Source organism: Haliaeetus leucocephalus, unplaced genomic scaffold (genome assembly GCF_000737465.1).
Source record: "Haliaeetus leucocephalus isolate CR32 unplaced genomic scaffold, Haliaeetus_leucocephalus-4.0 Scaffold577, whole genome shotgun sequence".
Taxonomy (NCBI): Eukaryota; Metazoa; Chordata; class Aves; order Accipitriformes; family Accipitridae; genus Haliaeetus; species Haliaeetus leucocephalus.
This window is the reverse complement of record NW_010973013.1, coordinates 3,216,510-3,239,679: the sequence shown is the minus strand read 5'-3', so window position 1 is coordinate 3,239,679 and position 23,170 is coordinate 3,216,510. Positions and strand designations below refer to the sequence as shown.

General features: G+C 45.0%; 1 protein-coding gene across 1 annotated transcript in view; it reads left to right on the top strand.

The window, feature by feature from the left end:
• The first annotated feature begins 596 nt into the window (after nt 1-596).
• The window catches only part of FAM179A (family with sequence similarity 179, member A), a 32,583-nt gene continuing 10,009 nt past the window's right edge, over nt 597-23,170 (top strand). Inside the window, exons 1-15 of the mRNA XM_010577849.1 lie at nt 597-622; nt 2,225-2,374; nt 3,201-3,412; nt 3,883-4,118; nt 5,704-5,876; nt 7,130-7,176; nt 9,036-9,226; nt 10,174-10,333; nt 11,543-11,707; nt 13,825-13,966; nt 15,626-15,731; nt 17,545-17,780; nt 19,020-19,178; nt 20,790-20,907; nt 21,891-21,994. Of these exons, the coding sequence (XP_010576151.1) occupies nt 597-622; nt 2,225-2,374; nt 3,201-3,412; nt 3,883-4,118; nt 5,704-5,876; nt 7,130-7,176; nt 9,036-9,226; nt 10,174-10,333; nt 11,543-11,707; nt 13,825-13,966; nt 15,626-15,731; nt 17,545-17,780; nt 19,020-19,178; nt 20,790-20,907; nt 21,891-21,994 (2,225 nt within the window). The remainder of the gene's footprint in view (nt 623-2,224; nt 2,375-3,200; nt 3,413-3,882; nt 4,119-5,703; nt 5,877-7,129; nt 7,177-9,035; nt 9,227-10,173; nt 10,334-11,542; nt 11,708-13,824; nt 13,967-15,625; nt 15,732-17,544; nt 17,781-19,019; nt 19,179-20,789; nt 20,908-21,890; nt 21,995-23,170) is intronic.

The window sequence follows — 23,170 nt, the reverse complement described above, 5'->3', positions numbered from 1 at the left end:
AAATCCAGGTACATTTGTATTAAAAAGGAGCAAATTATTCTAACCCCCTTTTTTTTTTTTTTTGGTTGCTCTTGGGGCAAGTCCAATGTGGCCTTAAAACTCTTCGTTATCAAATGTGTGGAATGATGCTCCTGCTGCAGCGGCAGTGCCGAGCTCAGTGGGAACAACTCCAGCATGTTGCACTGGGTCCAGCAGCAGTGGGTGCGGTGAGACACTTGCCTCTGCTGCCATGCTCATACAGCCATGGGGAGAACAGCTGCTGGGGCGGAGTTATGTCTCCCCCGTTATGCCAACAGCAGTCTTCCTCCAGCATTGGGACTTTATGGCCATGATTTTGACAGGATTTGGAAAATGCGTAGCTTGAATGTATTTTTATGCTGTTTTAACACCACCTGACTTGAGCAGTTTCATATGCAGGAACCCTTGTATGCGGGGCAATGCCAGGGATCGGTGGCTGTCACTTGCACTAGCAGTGTTATTTTTCCATATAGGCTCCTGATGCTGCTGGGAAACCCACCAGCAGTTGTATCAGGCCCAGCGACCAGCGGCACATCGAGTAGACTCTTATCTGCAAAGAGCCCACTGCCTCCCCTGCCATGGAAACACAAGATGATTTCGCAGCAGGTGAAGGGCTGCAGCAGACTGGAGACTTCTTCATCCAGGGCTTGTTGCAATCCCGTTCCTGCAGCCTTTGCCTGGAAGATGTTCGCCTACAGCGGCCGTGCCAGTTCCCAGGAATGCTGCTCGGCTCAGGGAGGCAGAGCGTGTACAAAACCTGCATTCAAAGCGCTGATCACGAGACCCTGGAGACGCTGGCAAGTGCAGCAGCTATTCTTCATGCTGTACAAGTGTATCTTCATGCTGAGAGCCCAGCCTCAGAGGCTGCGTAGTGGGGAGGATATTGGTCTGGACAAGGGGTAGGGAAACATGCTGTGTATAATTTTGAATTTTCAGGAACAGCCAAGATGAGAAATTTTTTGAGGCAGGCCATGTTTATGTTGGTTTTGAGTGTCTCTGCAGTAAAGAAAGTAGGGAATAAACCTGTGTAATAATGAAGCAGAAAAAAGGAGAATGTTTGGATGGACAATTTGCATCATACAAATACAGTAATCAAATAAGCCCACTGAATATTGGGGACATCTAATGCAGAGTGCAAACCTTCTTTTAGTATAACACCTGGTGATTCATTGTTTGTGTCTTCATACTTTCTTTATTGTGATGAGAAATAAAAAACCCAACAAAACCCAACCCAAAATTGACTGGGAATTACAGAAACAAAGGACTTTCAAACTAGTTTTGGAAAGCTTCTACTTACTAGACATTGCCAAATCCTAAAGACTGTTGTGGGTTGCCTACCCTTTGAAAGGAAAGGAAAGAAAAGAACTCCTGTAGTCCTGGATGGGCCACTAACGGAAACATATGCAAATTGGTAGAACGTTCCGTTGTCATAGCGCTGGAATGCCGGTTCCTCCCCAGGCAGACTAGGCTAAAGTCAAACTGACAGTTGCAGCGGTCAGGACTGCTGGTCAGTACTGGTATGTACCCTGGTTTGACTCCAGCTGGCAAATAAGAACCACACAGCCGCTTGCTTCCTCACCCCTGGTGGGATGAGGGAGGGAATTGGAAAGGTAAAAGTGAGAAAATTCATGGGTTGAGCTATAGTTCAATAGGTAAAGCAAAAGCTGCATGCGCAAGCAAAGTGAAATAAGGAATTAATTCACCACTTCCCACGGGCAGGCAGGTGTTCAGCCATCTCCAGGAAAGCAGGGCTCCATCATACCTAGTGGTTACTTGGGAAGACAAAATACCATCACTCCAAACATCCCCCCTTCCTTCTTTATCCCCCAGCTTTATATGGTGAGCATGACATCGTATGGTCTGGGATATCCCTCAGGTCAGTTGGGGTCAGCTGTCCCGGCTGTGTCCCCTCCCAACTTCTTGTGCCCCCCCAGCCTGCTCACTGGTGGGGTGAGGTGAGAAGCAGAAAAGGCCTTGGCTCTGGGTAAGCACTGCTCAGCAGGAATGAAAACATCCCTGTATTACTGAGGTTGTTTTCAGCACAAATCCAAAACATAGCCCCATACTAGCTACTATGAAGAAAATTAACTCTATCACAGCCAAAACCAGCACAGTGTGTTAGTTTTCTATGGAGAAAGGGTGTCTGTTTTTACCTCTCTATATCAAATGCTGCAAATCTGAGTAATTTGTACTGTCCTTATTTTAAGGCCAAGTACCACGGCTCAGGTTCTCTCTACTATGGGACCATTCCCAAGTTCAAACCCAGATGCACAGTTCTGCGAAGTGGAAGCATTGATTCGAACCTGCAGTTTTGTGGCAGCAGCTGGATTGCTGAAGAAGGTGAGAACGGAAATGGGTTGAATATGCAATGGTGGTCTCAGCCAAATGGACACCCCCCCCCCTGATTTCAGGGAGAAATGGTCCTTGGAGGTCAGTCCTCATGTGCTGGCTCTGTATCAGAGTAGGTGGCTGGCAGAGAGCTGCAGAAGATCCTGCTCTCCTCCAGTGGTGTGCATGGCATCACATCTCTGTCACTAGCTCATTATGCTTTCTCCTTTATCAACAGTAGCTAAATCACTACTACTGCCAGCCAGGACAGGGCCTGTGGCCCAACTGGCTATAAATTTGGCATGGGAATGAGATATGAATTCTTTTCCTATCATTGCTATCCATGTGTGGTCTTGCAATAGGTAAATTCCCACTTCTTCCTCTGCTTGCCCATCAGATCAGACCTTGAGGATGGGATGGTGCTACAGAAACACTGGCAAGGTCTACCTACTTGCTGAGATGTCTTTATGCTTTCCAGAAATACCAGTAGCACCGTGTGGGTCTATTGGTAGCCTTTACAGAAGCCAAGTCCTGAAATGGGAATCTTTTTTTCCCCTCTTACCGGTGGGGCCTTCAATCTCTCTCTCCTGGCTTGCTAGCTCAATGCTCTTCAGAAGAATTAAACTGATGCTAGTTTTATGAAAAATAAAACCAAACTGATCTTCTGAATGATTAAAAAAAAGTTGAATGCCTCACTCATTAGATGTGTTGATTGTAAATATGTGAGGTCAACTAACTAATTTGTTCCCTTTTACCTGATCTACAGCTCCTTTTCAGTCCATATTAACAACCCAGATGAAGAAGCAGCCTAGTTCATGGGATGGGGGTGGAGTTAGGAAATTTGTGCACCCAAGGGCGATCTCTCCTGTGCCTGGCTGGTTCAGCAAAGGTAGTGTGCACGACCTCAGCACTGGGGCTGGAGGTTCTCCCTCCCGCCTTTCTCACGAAGCCATGACCCAGGACCCCAGAGAGAGGGATGTGAGCAGTGCTGCCCTGGAAACCATTCAGATCAAGGACAAGCTGAAGACAAGGATGATGTCTGAGGACCTGTTAGCCTCACAGAGAGGTAAGGTGGGAGCCTGTATGTTCTCTTGTGGGAAGAAGGGTCTTTCGCCAGCCTACAGAGCTAGCACACATTCCCAGTGAACATTTCTCCCCTGCACGTGCCCCCCTGTGATAACCTGCCCGGCTCTCGGTCCCCTGTGTAGCCCTCCTGTTGCTGTAAGGGTGTACAACTGTGGGGCAGGGAGAGGAGCAGAAGGGTGTACGTGCAGGAGACGTATTCTGTGTAAGTACAGGTCCGTGGGCTCCCTGTTGCCTGACAAGAGCCTGGAGGACCAGGGTGTTCCTCTGATGGCTCTGTGGAAGTGGGAAAGTATTGTCCACTGGCCTGCTTCAAGTGGCTGCCAGCATGAGCATATTTCCCTGTGCAGTTATTTAGAAGTTTCTAAGAAATCTGTCCAATGAAATATCTAGCTTCAGCTGCTTTAGGTTTGTAGTGCTGCTTCTATTATGCTATGTGTCTCCACTTTGCAGGCCTGACTGACTGCAGTGACCCTAAGGGGGTTACCCAGAAGCCAGTAGTTTCTAGGTCACCTTCCCAGAGGCTCCTGGTAACCTCCAAGCCCATGTCTCCTATCCAGAACAGCCTTCCTTTCTCAGAGCCCACCAGGATGAGCAATGGAGAGCAGGAGCATGGGGAAAACGCCACAGGCTGTGATGACAGTGATGGGAATAACAAGGAGCTGATGTCAGAGGGAAAAGGATATAAAGTAAGGAAACCAAGCCATATCACATGTGGTGGATCTTCAGTTTATTTCCTGTAGGTAGAGCTCTGAGATCTTCTTCTCCTGTGGTGTGATCCCAGGGAAGCAGCTGAGCCAAGGAAGAGTTCAGCCGGACATCGTGCTTCAGGCTGTCTTTGCAACACATGTACTGCAGACTTCATGTCCTCGACATATGTCAGTAGGAGAAGAGGTCTTTAAATAGTTTCTGTGCTCTCTAATGGCTCCTGCTGTGTTTTATGATTGAAAAAACACCAGCAACCAGTTGGAGCAACTAAATGTGTCTAATCTGGTCAAGCATATCCTTCTACAGTTAGTGAAATACATGTATCTGTGAACCATCTGTACATTGCAGTTACTGTTGCAGACCCACCAGTGTCTTGGTGGCTTTTTATATCAGCTCTGTCTGTTTTAGATGGAAAAAGATGTTTGCTGGAGCAGGCAGTCCTCCAAACTAAAGTTTAGGTTGCCTCAGCTTTTGAGTTGTACAGCTATGTCCTTCTGCACAGTTATCTTGAATAATATTTCTGGAGTTAAGCGGCTTTGGTGCAGCTTCATCCTCTCCCATGGGTCTGCCCAGGGGTAAGTTATGGGAACTGGCAATTCTAGTCATGGGGAATGGAGTCCAGACCCCATCTACTCAATTGCCTTTGCAGGAGGGACAGAAGCTGCAGTTGTTTTGGTTTTGCCATGGCAGGGAGGAGAAGGCAGATAAATAACAGCTTTTGTAAACAGGATACCTAATAAAAGGCTAGAGTACTTTATTTCAGCCCTGCAGATACAGGGCCAAATGTATCCCTCACATTAACTCTGTTGGTTTCACTGGAGTTTGAACAGGTCCTGATTTGGCTCTTTAGCTGTAACAAGAATGATGGGATACTAAGGAAGGGTATGTGTCTGCCCCTGCTCCCTGCACCCCCCTTCCTAGGCATGGCATGGGGAGCCTGAAGTAATTTCAGCAGGTAGGGAGACCCTACACAGAGCAGCAGGGTAGGGAGCTCTGCTGAACTTCATAAACGACAGTGAGCTTGAGATGATGGATTGTGTGGGAGCTGGAGAGAACCAAGCATCCTGAGAGCACATTAGCATCTGGGCCAAAAGGCTGGTTGGGGACTGTAGGAAGGGCAGGAGCAGAAAAAATTACGGGCTTGAAAAAAGCAAGTTTTGACAGTGTGCAAAATGACTTTGTGGGGACTTGGCTGGAGTTCAGCAATGGCTGGTAGGTGCTTTAGGGACAGCGAGAGGATAGTGATCTAAACCCATTCCCATACCATCAGAAAGGCTAATAGAGGCAATGGCACCCCAGAACATCCTTATGCCAAGCAGACAGATGTCAGGTGGGAATGCAGCCACTGCCAGAGAGGTGAGCGCAGGGAGAGACCTGGCAACAGTGTGGGACATGGTCTCTCCCTCACCACTTCTCTTCCCATTGCCCATCCTAGGCCAAGCTGCTCCATCAGTTTTACTTTTCTTCTCCTGCCAAGTCCTAGCTAAGAGCATGGCTAAACTTTTTGTGACATCAAAGGGGGAAGGCTGGATGCTCAAGCTGAGCACTGTGTTCTACTATTTCCAGGCTTCCCCACTGCCCTTCCCTTGCAGTGGTGGAGATGGGAAGAAGTCACTGAGAGTGGATTTGATTCCCCCTATCCCTAAATCAGCAAGACCATCTGATGGGGCTCCTGGCAGCGCTGCAGTGCCTCTCCCAAGCTCTCAGCACCTGGTTTTCCAAGAGGGTCTGGAGATGAGGTAAGCCAAGGTGACTGCCTTTCTAATATGCCATTCACCTCACACTTCTTGTCTCTTGAGGTTGTTTTTCACAGTCAGATTTCCAATATGTTTATGCAAACTTCTGTGCATTCACAATTTTTCTTATCTATGATGATAGATACACACAATGTCAAAACCAACATCATACACTCTAAGGGCAGTGGTGGGGGGTGTGTGGAGGAAGCAGGACTTAAGAGGACCTTAAAAGCAGGTCCTCTGCTGGACTCTGATACTGATTCATTCTGTAATCTTTGTGGTGCCATTTGGGAACTGTATTCCATGGATCTGAATACAGCATCTGGTTTTGTGTGTGATCTTTGACTGCCAATTTCTGTACCTGCAAGAATATGTTAGGGCAAATATTGGCTATTGTATAGTTGTCTGCAAATTCAGATGCTGCTTCTGTAAATGTCAGTCGTAACTTCTCTGTGTCGTGTCTGGGCCTTCACTGTGAAATGAGAGCCCAGATAAATCTCAGTTTATGGGTATATAATCCTATAGATGTTTAATATTTACATATGGTTTTAAGATCAAAGGGGGCAAGCTGCTAGAGAACAGTTACAGGGCTGTAACCGATGGAAAGATATTTGCTTGGATATGCACGGGGAAATCTAGCTGTCAACCTTATCCTAGTTATAACAATAAATAAGGAGTCATAGAAATATAGTTCCAATTTAAAAGCTTCAGCATGGCTTTTAAAGCACAATCTGAATATACTTACTTACCAGGTGAGTTGGAAAAAACCTTTTTCTTCTTGAAAGAGCAGGGAGGTGTAATATTATTCTCAGGAGATAGCAGTGGTATTACCATGTGTAACCAAGATCCTGTCATCAGTTGAAGTCATGACCAGGCAAAGTCAGGCTTCTGCAGCAGTATAAAGGTAGCTGCTCACAGTACAGACTTATGACTGGCTTAACATCTCTTGCTGATTCAGAAAGGGTGTATGTAACAGTGAGCCACTTATCTCCAAAAGGAGAGACAGCAAAATTGGATATTTAAGGCCCAAATTGAAGAATGACTCCTGTGTTTCAGCTGGAGCTTGATGAGCTCTGTGTGACTCCAGCAACTGAAAGTTTAATGGCAATTAATCAACTTTGCATATTGTTGGTTTTATGGGTTGCATTTGCTCCTTCATCGGAACGATCATGCTAAGAAAGTTTGCTTCCTTTAATGCTATCCCCCCTTTCTCTTTCTATCTCTTCATATATTCTTTTATCCTCAATTCTCTTAAGGCCAAGATCAGGCAGCAACAGTGAAGAGAAGACCCTTGAATCTCTAGGTAGGTACAAGGCATGGCTGTCCTAAAATGACAATAGGAATCCTGACCCATGGGTGGCATTGTGAAAGTTTGGTTGAAAACCATCCTGTAACTTTTTTTAATTCCTTGATATGCTCAGACGGCTCCCCCAGAACCCAGTCACTGGGAAATGTGCTCTGGTGATCCAGCGAAAATGACTCCAGCATGGAGTTATGAATGATAGGAGCTGGAGGGGTACCTTGGGGCCCTGGAAATGCCCAGTAGGAAAATAAAACGTTCCTCTACCTCATGCTCATACCTTTTATCCCCCTGCACACTCTCTAATGTCATGAAGATTAGAGAAAAATGAGGCATTTCACATGAAATGAGAAATGTTCCCACTCCTTCCTCCTACACTTGAAGGAGAAAACCTTCCATTGGTGCAGTTTCTGAACCAAACCCTTTGAGATCTAAAGTAGATTCATCAACTTTGCTTATTTTTGCACTGGGAGAAATAGTGAAACCTTGTGTGATAGGAAGTCCTTGTGAATTTTCCATTTACAGAGAAAGAGACTTAAAAAAGGATCCAGCCTATGCAGGATCTGAGCTTTCCATCCTCTTAAAGCACAAGCCTAAATTAAATGCGGAGTAATGAACTGAAGTTTCCTCTGTGCAACTCATTTACTTCAAACCACATATGCTAGCTTTATGATTACAAATCTTTACCCCTAGTCTATCTGCATATGTCAGTATTGCAAACTGAGGCTGGGGTAGGAGATGCCTACTGGCTTCTCCCCCCTCCCCACCTTGCATTATTACTAGTAATAAGACTTCTGTGAGACAAAATGTGGTGTCTGGTGCATCTGTGTCAGCCAATACTTCTAAGTTGAAAACCTCAATAACACTGTTGCTGTCCCTTTGCCATCTGTGGGTTTGTAGTGATAGGAGAGATGAGAATTTAACAAATAATTTTGCTGGTGCAGAAAAAGGCATAAGATCCACTGGTCCCTTAGCTCAGTGTTAGTTCTGCCAAATAACAGGCATGCCCTGTAGGAATGATTCCTTTATTACTGGTATGCAGCTAGTATGCTGAATGCAACTAGGGACAAGTACTGCTGAGTAAGTAAGGTGACGTTTTTGCTGGTTACATTCTGGACCAGAAATGAGCTATATTGTTAAACCACCTCTCTCTTTTATTATTGATCTGACTGTTCTGCAGGGAAAAAAATCCTGTTTTGAGAAAGTTATTCCTTTTTTACTGCTTGGCTATTACATGATTTTATCATCTGTGAAGCCATGTAAGGAATGATTAGTTCTCTGAGTTTTAACAGCTCTGTTGAAGAACATTTCAGAATGAGCTGCACTGTGCTGTTCCCATTAAGAAAATCGGCCTTTAGTCAGGCTGCCCAGAAAGTGGGCTGATCTGCTACAATTTAGAATGAAACTCCTTGGGGAGAATGAATTCTCTAACTTCAAGAACACAATTCTGGTTTTGGTAACACTCTAGCAATCCTAAGCTTTTCTCTAAATGTCCTCTAAAATATTCCAGCAAAAAGGAGGAAATGTTGATTCTTACTCTACAAAGGCATATAACTATTAAAAAGCAGGAGTTCTTTTAGTAACTAGGAAGAAGAGGATGTTTACTAAAATCAGAATGGATAGGAACAGATAAGAACCTTTTTGGCAAGAGAAATCTCCATCTCTCTGCTCTTCTCTGTCAAACACAGCTGTTCACCAGAAGCCAAGGGCTGAGGCCTTTATCATGCAGTAGGTTTGAGTCTGATGGCCAACAGAGTAATGTCATTTCTGCTGCCAGTGCAGTATGGTAGTACTCCATCTGTTTGGAGAGGTCATATGTACCTCACTCTTCTCATACACAAACTATATCCATGTCTTATTAGAGCTCCAGACTCTGGAACCCGTCTTGCCTGTTCTCCAGCATCAAACTGTTGGTGGCATGAAGTCTCCCAGACATTTATGTGAACCCGTGCCCCAGTTAACTGGCCTCCCACTCAGCCAGGCCGAGAAGATGGATCATCTCATGAGTGCTCCCCTTCTGAGTGACGATGACTTGAAGGACAGCAATGGAAGGGTAAGGGCTAAGGACAGACGTGAGCAGGCTTCCTTTTCAGTGAGTGTTCAGTGCTTAGCACAAAATGTCACTGAAAATCATAACCTTCCTCCCTCGGGGAGTGGATTCTCTTGGGAATACATTTGAAAGCTGCAGAGTAACTGCTTGAGTATTTTCACTGGTGCAGAAGTCGCTGGTTGGGAGATGGTGCTAAAGTTATGCAAGAAGCATTCTGTATGTACAAAAGCCAATTTAGAGCAGATCTGAATGGCAGAGCAAGTTACACATCAGCGAACATGTGCAAAGTGCATGCTTGGAAGCACAGAAGCAAAGATTATAACGTTGAGTGTAAGCAAGGCTGCCAAATAAAATGGGAGAGCTTAATTTTCCTTGGTTACCTTTCTTGCTGTATCTCACAGCCCTCTCATTCTCAATTTTTCTATTCATTAAGACCAATGTTTCTCCAACTTGTTTTCACATGACTCCTTTTTTGGACTCATGCTCTCAGAGAGCAGCTGAGTCCTTCAGAAGCAAGGAAGTGAGAAGCAGCTGCAATTACTGGCTGTGAGTGTTAAGAAACAGCAAATTACCTCTCATTGCTGGTTATTGCAGATGGTTTTTATTCCCCCACCCTGGCCTGAGGGAACTGAACTGCCTGTTTACTGGTCATGTGAGCTCTTCATACATCTTGGAGCATTCCTGACTCTCTTTGTTCAAGCAGGGCTTCCTGACATAGATTGAGAAACAGTATCTTGGACCAGTGGAAAGTTACAGTAGTAAAGTGTTATACATCACTGGGTGTAATTGTATGCCACAGTGAGGAAAGGAGGAGTTCTTCTGAAACTGTTGCGATGTATATGGAGCTGCATTAAAGACTATGAGGCTCTACCACTGTGTTCCTGATGAGGTGTTGTATATGCTTTGTGTATCTCTCTTTATGCTCCATGATGTATTACCTTTGCAACTAGATCCATGTTACCTTGTCCAAGTCAGCTCAGAAGAAAATACACCAGAAGCGAATGAGACAGCTGGAGCTATTGCGTAGAGAGAAGGAGAAAGAGAGAGAAGAGAAAAAGTCCTTGCAACTCCCTACACAGAGTGTTGACCCTGGGGATGCAGCCGAAGAAAGTAAGTGGTTGCTATAGTTGTGGGCCTTTTTGTTCACTTGCTTGCTATTTGCATAGTGGTGCAAGTGTCTATGAAATCAGACCGGAAGGCTGTTACACTTGCATCTAAGTGGAAATCAGAAGAGAATTTATTTCCATTTTCCAAAGGAAAATACAGAGGTATGAAGTGTCTTGCCCGTGGCCCACACTGAGTCAGTCACAGAATATCACCTTCCCCCCCCTTCTATAAAGTCTTTCAGACTAGACAATTTTGTCTTGCAAACTACATTGGGGCTTCAGACTCTGTAATTGAGAGTAGCCTCCAGGAAAAGTGAATGGATGAGTCCAAAAGAATGCTTTTCAACCAAGGTGCAACTTGGAAGAAACAAAATTAAACCATTTCTAATTAAAACACAAAAGACCTTTCTCACGTGATAGGACAGATTATCCTGCTCACACCACTCCTTGCTGAGGAGCTTGCATTGCAGAGCCATGCTGGAGCCCTTAGCCAGTGCTTATATTTTACCCACATGAGCACGCAGCGTTGCTGACTTAATTGCAGCTGATGGGCTCTGATTGTACTGCTGCATGCGCTACCACAAGTGCAGTGGCAGGGAACTTAAAAGTCAGCACTCAGCCCAAGGGCAATGACAAGGTTATCTGCTCTTTTTCTTGCTATTATTTTGTGAAGTACTGGTGAGGAGTGCTGAGGTGGGACCCCTAGAAATGTAACTTCCCTATTCAGCCTCTGAAACAGGAAACCAAAAGACAAGCAGTACTGAGTTTTCCTCATTCTTAGGGAAAGCATCACTGCATTCAGTTTTAAACTAAAAGATGGTAGATTTAGGTTAGATATAAGGAAGACCTTTTTTACAATGAGGATGGTGAAACACTGCAACAGGTTGCCCAGAGATGTTGTCGATGCCCCATCATTGGAGGTGTTCAAGATCAGGCTGGACGGGGCTCTGAGCAACCTGCTCTAGTTGAAGATGTCCCTGCTCATTGCAGGGGGGTTGGACTAGATGACCTTTAAAGGTCCCTTCCAACCCAAACTGTTTTATGATTCTGTGATCACTGTCCCACATTAGAATGCAACTCTTACTCATCCTTGGAGTTGTCTGGGACAACAAAGGGATGTTACCCAGCTCCAGCAAGTTTTCTAGCCCTTTCCAAGCCCATAGCCACCCTTTCCAGCACTCTTCACTTACAAGGTCCTTTTCAGCCTCTGCAGGTTTTGGCCTACCGCCTGTCAATGGGACAGATTTCACTTCCCCCAGCATGAGCAATGCACGCAGAAAGCGCGTTGGTAGTGCCTTGAGGAAGCGGGTCAACAGGCCCTCACTGCCCAGCATCCCCGTCATCAGAGAGCGTGGCAGATTCCCACGCAAGTCCTCAGGTGAGCCCCCTCCGCTGAAGCCCCCACATCAGCTCTTTCCTTGCACAAGGAGCACAAACTGCCTCATTCCTCAACTACACGTAGGATCTTGGGTCCAAAGCCTGTCCTGAGGACTGAGAGCAAACTTGCTTTGGATCCACTCCAGCTTGGTGATACTGGAGCACTTAGTGCTTACAGATCCATTGGAAAGCTTAGCTGAATAAAGTAGTGGTAAAGCCTTAAGCTCTAGCTTTTGCCCATACCGATAGTCCAAAATATAACACTGGTGCTGGGAGGCAGCTGTAAATGCAGGGCTGAGCTCCGGTGAAGTCTGGCAGGGTGTGCTAACTGTACACATATGCGTACCACCATGATCAATTAGCCACTCACCATCTTGGCCCTCTGCCTGTGCTGCTGTCTGGCTCTCCAGCCAGCTTTTCTGCTATCACAGCAAGGGTTGTCTCTGCATGGAAATTAGTGACTTGGTACAATCATGCTATTGCACCTAAAAGTGCTTAATGGTTTCTAGCCTCTCTCATTCCACCGCCTGCAATGCAAGCTGGGAACAAGCAGTGCCTCTTCTGTCACCCCACCCAAACACAGTGGCTGTGTGTAGCAGATGACATACAGGAGAGGCTGCCTGGTGCTCCCAGGCTGCTTGCTACCTGCAATAAATCTACAGCAGATAGCAAGTCCATAGTGATTCTCATCTCTCCTTTGTGGGTAGCCTACCTGGTGTTATGATCCGGAGTAGTGTGAGTTAAGAAAAAGGGAGCTAGGAATGATACTTTGAATGCTCTTTTCTAGTGATGATACTCTGATTTTCAAAATTGACCAGAACTAGCCTGACATGGCTCTCCATTCATATTGAATATAGATGTGTATATCTACATACTCATGCAGTGACATCACTGATGTCAGTGACAGTGATATTGGTGACATCCAAATTAGTCCCCATCTGAATATTTTTTGATTTTACAGTTCCTCCATCCTCCATATTTTGTAGAACACATGAGGTAGCATAAAACCCCTACAGAGTCCATAGCAGTTCATCTAGATTCTGTGCAATATTTATACTCAATACTTTTAGACAGCTCAGATGTTTCCATCTACACTTTAGAAAATGAGCTTTTGAGTGCAAGACATGAAATTTTTGACCTATAGTGCTTTTGATGACAAATAGGTTTCATAACAAATGCATTTGTCATCTGATTTTTTTTATACCTTGTATATTTATCATCAAGAGAGTGCGTTTGCCAACAATTTGCATCTATATTTACATATTTTTATTCTTGGTTCACATTTGGAAGGCTTTTTTGTCACAACTATCTACACTAGAAATTGCTTTTTTCCACAAGAGAAAGCTTAGGCATTACACAGTTTGCAAACAAGTGCATTTGATGACAAATAAATTTCACCTCAGCATCTTCAAAATACAGCCAGTGGGTACCTCTGAAATAGTAAATATTCATAACGCTTGGAAAATAGCAAAATCCATAAACTACTACTTTCCCAATAGTATGCTAAAATGTGTGTGCACTCAGCTGCCTGCTGTCTAGAATATTTGAAGTAAATGGAAACAGAGGCACTGTCAGATTTAGAGGGTCAGGTATCACTGTTCCCTGGTGGTTGCTCCTTGGGGATTCACCCGAGCCCAGCGGGACTCAGTTGTTCAGGCTTGCTGCTCACTGGGGGCAGCTGGAGATGTTTCCTCAAAGTTACAGGGTGCCTCTCTCCCCAGTGCTCCAGGTAACAGGGAGGTGATACAGGGAGTTATGTGCATATTTCAGGAGCTCATTCCTGGGGTAGCAAGTCTCGCTGGGCGGCACTGGCTCCCAGTGTGTGAGCTCTGTGGCACTATGAAACTGCAAGCTGGCTGTGGTACCTATAGGGACTTGGGAGCTGGCTCTGTGTGTGCAATTTTCAGGTTTACACAAGGAGCTGGTGCCCAGCTGGGGGTGACTCCGGAGGTGGCTGGGTCCTGGGGAAAGCAATGAGCCAGATAGCAGGGAAGTCTGAACCAATGCCAGTTTGCAACCGTATGTAACCTTGGCTGGGAGATTAAGTTGCAATCTGCTTGGTGGTGGGGTGCCTTGCCCTGCAATATGTGAAGCTGGTGCCTGACCCTCTCCTTACAGCGATCTCGCTGCCAGCCATTGCTCTGGACGTCCTGGAGGAGGAAGAGGAGCCAGAGGGTGGGATCGCCGAGGAAGCCAGACCCTTCCCTCACCCACAGCAGGGGCTGCTCGATGCGCTCACATGGCTCAGCAGTGATGACTGGTAAGAAAGCCCCCTGTTCGGTCTTTCTCCTTCTCAATATAAAGCTCAGTTAGAAGCAATTATTTCTAGTGCCTCTGGGCCCAGACAGCCCAGATGTCTAAAGGGAACTAGTGAAACCACTCCAAAGCAGTCACAATATAAAGATGTGAGAGCAGCCTTTTATTTGCCTTGGTCTGTAGCAGTGCTACAGCCGCAGCAGGTCCATGCTGTTTCCTAGCTTTGTCTTCTGGTCCATGTAGCTGCAAACAAAATCTTCAGGGAAGAGAGAAAGTTGTGGAACAAGATGATTTGCTGGCTGAAGCCAGAAGCATGATGGAAGCTGTCTTGAGTTTAGAGACTGGGGGCCTCGGGTTACTGGCCCAGGTGGGACTGACTAAGGATTTATCTCTGCTCCCACTGCTGGCAGCAGGAGACAGGGCGTCCCTGTGACCTACTGCACCTAAGTCCCAGGAGTGCCTATGGGGAGTTCCTATTTCTGAGAAACAGACTGAGACATGGTGCAGAGTTCCTCAGCCTGTCATTTCTCCTGAAGGGCTCATGGCAAAAGATAAGGAAAAAAAAATAATCCTTTAGGAATCTTGCACTTTTAGAATTAAACTTTTTCCTCCTTGCTGCTTAATATGGGCCTAAGATGTTTTGTTGATAATCACAGTGTGTCCTGAAATTAGACGCAGACAGGAGGACACTACAAATTTCAGGTGATATTGGTTGTCTTTTTGATTTCTGGGTCAGCATACACTCACTAGGGCTCTGTTCATACTGGGATAACCATGAAAAATCTCCCATGATGCATCTCCTTGTGCGATTGCTTTGTTTTGCACCTCTCCCCTTTCTCTTCCCTGTTCCTGTCTGGTGCCCTGTGAGGTGCAGAAAGCTGCTGCAGGTGTGTGGGGTCCAGGTTACATTCAGGGACCCCAGTGGGGATGGGTCCCTAGTCATACCCTGCAGCCCTGGTGAACCCATGATGCGTCATGTGCCTTCATGTAGCTCAGGTCCTTCACAAAGAAAGTGCTGAAAGAGACGTGTTTTTACTACTTTTAAATAACATGTTGCTGTTGTGGGTGTTATTTTAAGTAGTGTTTTTCTGGAAAATCCAGCATTTTGGCTGTTCTTGCCCAGGTGTGGGATCTTTTAGGACATACTGCTTTTTTTGGTGGCAGGGGTGGAGTGGGGTGGTGGTGGACACGGCGACTAGATTGCAGAGTGCAAACTCAGCTATGGAGTGGCAGTGCAGACTCTCACTCCTGAACTGCCCTCTGGGGATGGCAAAGAGGGAAAATGCCCAGTAACAGCCAGGCAGGACTGTATCTCAGAGACAGGGTACAGGGAGGGTGCAAGAAACAGAAACATGGCACAATGTCCCAGCTTCTAGGAAGCAGTGACATAGGGACTTTGTGTGCCAGGGATTTCAGAAAGGCTGTCTTGTTTAATGGCCACAAATTAACCCATCCCCTCTGAAACCATCTATTTACCTTTTGGATTTATGTATGCTTTTGGCTGCCACAGCATCCTGTGGCAACGAGTTCCGTGATTTAAGTAAGTCCTGTATGAGAAGCACCTGCCTTTGTTTGTTTGAGCCGACTCCCTGGTAATTTCAGAGGGTGCTGCCTAGTTCTTGGGTGGTGAGAAAAATCAATCTTTTTGGTAATTGCCTTTCAGGGAACAGAAGATGAAGGGACTCTTCAGTGTCAGACGCCTGGCTATCTGCCACTCAGAAGTCCTTCTCTGTAGACTTCATGATGTTTCCTTGGCAGTTACCAAGGAGGTAAGAACATTATGTTTAATTGTGTCCAATGTACCTTGTACATGGGGCGTAAAGTAGATATGTGCTTATTCATTTACATGTGTGCTCAGTGTCTGCCTTCATTACTATTTTTAGACCTCATTTTTCTAATAGCTACGTCACCTATCTATATGATCTGTCTGTACATATAGCTATATTTACTGGTATGTAGGACATCTCTCCTCTTTGAGCTAGGTGTCATTATAATGCAATATACAAATGCAGAAACTGAGACGCTAATCAGGTGATTTGCCACAGCCCAAATCTCTGCCCAAGCTGTAATTAAACACTGCAGCTTTTGCCTCCCAGCTTCCTCCCACTTCCTCCTCCTCCTCAGCATCCTGGGGGATTGACTGCAGGTTTTTATTTTCCAGTGTTTCCTGATGATGGCTTCTCCTTCTTCCTTTCTGTGTGCTTTTTGGTAATTTGCCCATTGATCTGTTGCCTCCGTGCACCGATGGAATTTTGCACTGCAACCACTGGGTGCTTGGCGTGGCCTGGCTGTGGGGTTTGCAGGGCAGTCACACACAGCTTCACTATCTCATCTCTCAGTTAACAGAGAGGTCTCAACCTCAGCTCCTTAACATCTGTGGCTATATTTCTGACTTGGCACTTGTCTCTGGCCTGAACCAGCTGCCTTGTACTCTTATTACATGATTGCCAAATATATTGAATTTTCCTTTGCTGGCAGAAGACAGTAAGACTTAGTTAATTTCCATGAAAATCAGTCCTCCTATCTAATATTTAATGACGTTGGAGGCTTGAATGCCCCTTGGGTTGTTGGACTCTTCAAACCTTTCTGTTTAGATATGCAGGACTCGGATTCTCCCACTCTGATATCGGGGTTAGGAGAAGAAGCCCTTTCAGCTTAGCTCATCTGATTCTTATATCACTTTTGTATTTCTGAGGAAATTTCCTCCTCTCTGTTCTACACATTCATGTGCAGAGACATCTTTCAGCTTTCATTTCATTCCAGTCCCAGATTTTGCTTTCACAAGCACTTCTAGCATTTACATGGTTCGTGTTTATTAACAGGCACAACTAAGTCCAGCAGAAAGAATCCCTGGTCTGTCCTTCAAAGTATCTTTCAAATGAAGCACATGACTCTGAGATGTTTCTTCCTTACCCTTGTGGGGAGAACCTTTTGGAAGCAGGGATCACTCCAGAGCAGCACTGAATGCTGTAAAACCCCACCGATTGCAGCTGTAATTACATGTGATTTCCAGGATCCTTAAGTGCCTTAAGTCCAACTGCTAGGGTTCTCCTGAGTAGATGGAGCTGCAGAAGGACTCAAGTTCCTGCTGTGAATTAGTCTGTAGACTTGAGCCCATATTTTAAGTTTCCTGGCTGAGTGCTCAAACTGCCAGTGCTGCAATTTTTGATAGGAGGAAACGACTACTTTTCCTCTATCTTGTCTTTATGAATTGCACCTTTATAGTTTAAAAACAGACCTTGCTTTAATTTTTTTGTTTGTTTGTTTGTTTGTTTTCAGTAAAAGGGCCTAAAATCAAAGCAGTGTACATTATGGCTAAGTAGCACAATTTTTTCTAGGTGAAACAATATTTTTAAGCCTGCAGCCTCATTAAAATTGTATTGTATAAGTGGGCCTGAGGCCAGAGAAGAAGTTGGTATCAGAGTAAGTGTGGTTTTTTTTCTTGTAGTCTTCTGCTCTTACCATGTTCTTATGTTCCACCTGGACACAGCAAGAAGTCTTGTTGTTTCCTAGGACTTTTGTCTAGGGGAACTGATTTTCTTTACAAGGTGATTCTTACGTTTCCCCTCATGACTTCCCCAGGTGAACAACCTCCGCTCAAAGGTGTCTCGCTTTGCAATCAGCACTCTTGGAGAGCTCTTCAGGACCATGACGAAAGACATGGACCACGAGGTGGATGAGGTTGCTCGGGTCTTGCTCCAGAGGATGGGGGATTCCAACGAGTTCATTCAGAAAGCAGCCAATCGATCCCTGGGGATCATGGTGGGGACCGTGACTCCTGCACGAGCAATGACTGCTTTCATGGCTATTGGAGTCCAGTACGTTCTTCTCTTAGTGATATCCTTCACCTTAAATTGTGTGGTAGGGGGAAGGGATGGGAGGCAGAAGGGGAATGATGGGAGGCAGAAGGGGAATGATGGGAGGGAAGGGTCCTTTCTCCTGCATCTTCTGTGAACTCGGTGATTAGATTCTCTGATCAACCTCACTCCCTTTCTCTTGTTATCTGGTTCTGCTCTACTGCAGCCTATTTGTTCTCACAGTCTGTCAACATTGCCTAGATGTGGTAAATGATGGGGAAGTGAAAGTCCCTGTAAAGGGTGGTGATACAGCCTTCTGGCTTTGTGGGAAGAGGGACAATGGCAATTCCAGCAGTGAGTGCCCTTTGATATTTCATGCTAACCACAGAGGCCCTGGGAAAAAACATGCATCATCATTGTGCCATTAACTTGAGAAATAAAGAGGCTAATTGCTGGGACATGGAGCACGTGGGGGAGAACCCGCTGTGTGTGGCACAGCCTGCTCAGCAGGTACAGCTCCTGCTGAGAGGAGTCTGTCTGACTGTCATGTCCTTAGAGTTCCACTTTCTATTCAAATTGAAGCTGCATGTTAGCATTGAGATGGTGAGTCACTTTACAGGCGCCTTCACAGGCTGGCTCCCATGGGATAGCTGAAGCAAATGCTGCCTTAAAATATCAGTGCTGTGCCTGATAGTTTCAAATAAGCACCTTCTAGAAAGGACAACCTGGCTAAAATGACTGCTACCCTTTCCTCAGCTTTTGAAAAGGGTAAAACATTCAAATGCACCTCTTGCCAAGCCCCAAAGAACAAACTGGCTGCATTGCTGGATATTCTGCGGCTTCATGCCCCACAGGGCTTTTCCCCCCATTTGTTGTTTTTTCAAGGGTCTGCTGATTTGGAGATAAACGGGTGGAATAAGCCTAAATCCTGCTGCAGCTTTGCCTGTGTGGTGAAAGCCCTCTGCCAAGTCAGCATGAATTGTCTTTTGTTTCACTCTTTCTCAGAGTTAATTTTGGGAAAGAAATAGAGTATCAGATAGTCCAGGGAGATTAAATTCCTCCCTCTTCCTTGCAGGTAGTCTCTTTGTACTATGCCAACTTTGTGTTTATCTGAGGACAGAATCTTCTACAGGTGGCTACAATTGCAGCAAGAACACATGCCTCCTTCCCCCAGCAATTATGGGGAGCATGCTGTGACCAAGGACTGTGCTTCTGGCCCTCCTTTTCCCTCTGCCCCAGTGTTTGTTCTCTTGTTTCCAGGCACCGCAACGTCCTGGTGCGAAGGTGTGCGGCCAAACACCTAGTGACTGCGATGGAGCGAATCGGAGCTGAGAAGCTCCTGTCGGGCGCACGTGCCAGTACTGACGTCCTGGTGAGCACGCTGGTGAAGCTTGCTCAGGACTGTCATCCGGACACAAGGTGATGATCTTCATTTCACCTCCTAAAATATGAAAACTGTTTGATGTCTGGCTATTAATGATAAAACCACAAAAGAATGGAAGGTAAAGTAAATATTAAGAAATTTCCTTCTGTCCTGGTTTCAGCTGGGATGTAGTTAACTGTCTTCCTAGTAGCTGGTACAGTGCTATGTTTTGAGTGCAGTATGTGAAGAATGTTGATAACACTGATGTTTTCAGTTGTTGCTCAGTAGTGTTTAGACTAGAGTCAAGGATTTTTCAGCTTCTCATGCCCAGCCAGGGCACCTGACCCAAACTGGCCAACAGTGTATTCCATACCATATGACGTCCCATCTAGTTTAGGAACTGGGAAGGGGGGGGCAGGGATTTGCCACTCGGGGACTGGCTGGGTGTCGGTCGGTGGGTGGTGAGCAATTGCCCTGCGCATCATTTGTACATTTCAATCCTTTTATTACTACTGTTGTCATTTTATTAGTGTTATCATTATCATTATTAGTTTCTTCTTTTCTGTTCTATTAAATCGTTCTTATCTCAACCCAGGAGTTTTACTTCTTTTCCTGATTTTCTCCCCCATCCCACTGGATGGGGGGGGAGTGAGTGAGCAGCTGCGTGGTGCTTAGTTGCTGGCTGGGGTTAAACCACGACAACTTCACAGTGTGGATAATGTTGTCTCAGGAAATGACAGTACTGGGTAACATGAGGTTGTCCAGCAAGAATGACCATTGCCAAATTCCTGTGACTTGAATGATTCTTTACTCAGATCAACTGAACTCAGATTAGTCAGTCAAACAATTTTGTTTGGTCTTATGTGCTTAATGCAAAGCTGAAGTGTTCGCCACTGTTCATCACTGAAAGATCCCAAGCATATATTTCTGATAAGGTTAAGACTGTCCTAGAAAAATTCCAGCTGTCTTTAACCAATGTATTCAGTCTTTCTAAATGTCTTCTTCAGATATAGCTGTCTACGATACTCACAAATTTTTCTTCCCAGTCATTGTATAATGTTGTTGTCTGTGGCTGAACGACCTCCAAATTTCCTCTTGAAGATAGCTGTAGCTTCATAGTAGCAAAACCAAACCAACCAACCAAACAAAAAAAACCCTTACTTTGATTATTAATTTAGATTCCCATTAACAGATGCCAAGAACACATGAGCAGCTAGCTGCCCATATGCATACATGTAGTATAGAAAACAAATAGTAAGCATGAGGTGATTTGTCCTAGCTTCTCTGCCAGTTAAAGAAAGGTAAATTATTGTCAACAGCAGAAAGGCACTGCAAATAAGCCATGACAGCAAAGCAGGAGATATGCTTTGCTTGTCCCATGGGATCCCTCGATCCCACAGAAGCATACCCACAATTTCAGAGTGAAATTGTATTTTCCTGTTGCCCTGTGTTCTCTTCTTGCCTCTTGTGTTCAGCTGGCAGCATTGTGCAGTGACAACAAGTGGAGGCAAATATCTCTGTTTGCTGAATGGGTAATACCTTCTCATGAATGTATTGCACGTTATAAGTTTAAAATATCAGCTTATTCTATTAACACTTCCTTTGTTTATTCACAAGGGAGAAAAGGCAGTAGCAGTCTGTATTCATTTCTCTCCTTCCTGTGTTAGGTGTTATGGACGGAGGATGCTGAATATATTGATGAGTCATCGAAAATTTGATAGGTATTTGAAACAGTCTGTCCCCTCACGTGACTTGGAAGATGTTATGGCAACAGTTAAGCAGCAAGTAAGTGCTTGGCAGGAGAAATGTCTCCTTTATGCAAGTACTGAGATTGCTAGTATGAGATTAAACATACCTAATCTTTCTGTATCTCATTCTTCTTCCACTGAATCATTTCGCTCCTGGGAATGAACTGTTGATCCTCAGCCTGTTTATCTGCAGGCAGTGAACGAACTAGTTTGGTTAGAAATAAAGTGGCTGTATTTTGAATATCAGCCACAAACAGGAAAGGGAAGTAGGAGAAAATGGTTTTACCTTCAAGCATAAGAAACCTCAACACTACCCCCCCCAATAAAGCAATGAAGTGAGAATAGTGCTTCTGAAGATAATAGAGTCTTTGCAACAGATGAAGGAAGTAGTAGTGCCAAGAAAATTTCCCAATATACAAAAGATGCACAAGGCAACCATAATTAGTACATATATTGTCTGTATTCTGGGAATACTGCCCTGCTGTCATGCACTGTGGAGCTGGAAGAAGCTTCGTGAATTCAGCATCCAGTGGAAACTCATCCCTGGTTTGTTTGGTTTTTTTGTCATGTGTCGTGTTGTCCGTCCCCCCGTCCCGTCCCCCCCCCCTTAATTTACATTCTAGAAAGGAATGTGCCTTTGTGCAGGAATAGGGAGAGTTGAGTATGAACCAAATCAACTCCCAACACAATGGGACCTCCAGAGAGTCCAAAAGTTTCCTGCTATTCCCTTTAAGAAAGCTTGTTCCCTACCAGTTTGCATTATTCCCATTTGTGCTCAAGAATAATGAATTCAGGATTTTTTACTGCTGCCCATTACAGTAGCACCTATAACTTGCCTTGGGTTATTGAAGACAAATAGTAGACATCACTGAATCTCTGGCCTGTCTCCCTCTCTAAGTTATTAAATGTTTTCCTAAGCCTTTCTTGGTAGCAGTGATCCTGGTTATAACCTGTGTTTTAAACAAGTAATTTCCTATTTCATCTTCTATAGATTCATGGTTTTTTTATATATATATCTAGGGGATAGAAGATCATAAATGTGAACGTCCACCTGTCAAGAACACCAGGAAGTCTAGGAACCGCGGCTTGAAGATGTCCCAGGACAACTTGCCTTCTGATGGAGGGTACTGAGCACTTCTGTTATACCTGACAAAGCACATGACAAGCTTTACATGTCTCTTCCTCAGTAAACTCTTTCTGGTGGAGATGAGCTGTGCCAGAGATTTTTTCCTTGCCCCATAAATCTTCTATGATAAAAAATGTCTACTTCTGCATTAGGCTGAACACAAGTTCTCTGGAGGGTTTTCTAGAAAGATTGAGAGAGAGGAAGAGACAGCGAGCAGTTGCAGCTCAGAAGATCCAGTGCAGTGGCAAGGACAGTGTTGTGGAGGCTGTGAGAGGGTCGTGTCTCTGCTGTTTGACTTTGGACCAGTAATTTCGATCAGGGTATTCTTATCTGAGTGGCGTCTTTTTTAGATGGGTGGTTTGACGAGAAGTCCCAGTCTAGAACCATGATGCCATTCCCCAAAATAGCACTTTCGATACATGTGGTTTGGCCTCACTGAATCATGGCTTTCTGTCCCTCAAACAGTACCAGCAAGACAATTCCTGAGCAGTTCTGGTCAACAGATGTCTCAACGTGGACTTTTTCTGTAGCTATTCATGTCATTCAGACCCATTACTGGTTGGCTGATGGACAGCATGTTCTTTTCCCCTGTGCTGCAATCAGCATTCAAGATAGGAATTTGGTCCTTGCTGTCTCCCCATGCCAGTGGGAGAGCTACTTGTACCTGTTCTCTGATAACAGAGTGGATTTATTTAGCCCTGTTGCGCTCAGTAGTGGCAGGAAGGTGACCACACTTCTTATTAGCATAGTTAGGATCTTCCCATGCTCATGGCAGAGAGAGGTTGATCCAAGAGAATTTTTCCCATCAGGTTTGTTAAGCTGTGGATCTAGTCCCTAGGGAAGCAATAATGTGAGCGTAGTGGTGGGATGTCTGGCTTCTGTTTTCATCTCTATTAATGACCCTCTGGATTCTTTCAGATATGCCACTTAATTTCTCTGGGTAGGATTCATCTGTTCAGATGCATCTGAGCTATTTATCCAGATCCCCATACCTGTTGTAGATACACTTCTCCAGAGTAATTTCCTTATAATACAGACACCTCCCATTCAAATGCCCCAAAACATTTAAACTTTGAAGTAGTGCCTATTTTTCCCCACAAAGGGATGCTAGATGAGTACCTGGGAAGATATCTGAAGATAAGTGAGATGAATCCCATGCTTGGTGCCTTGGTTT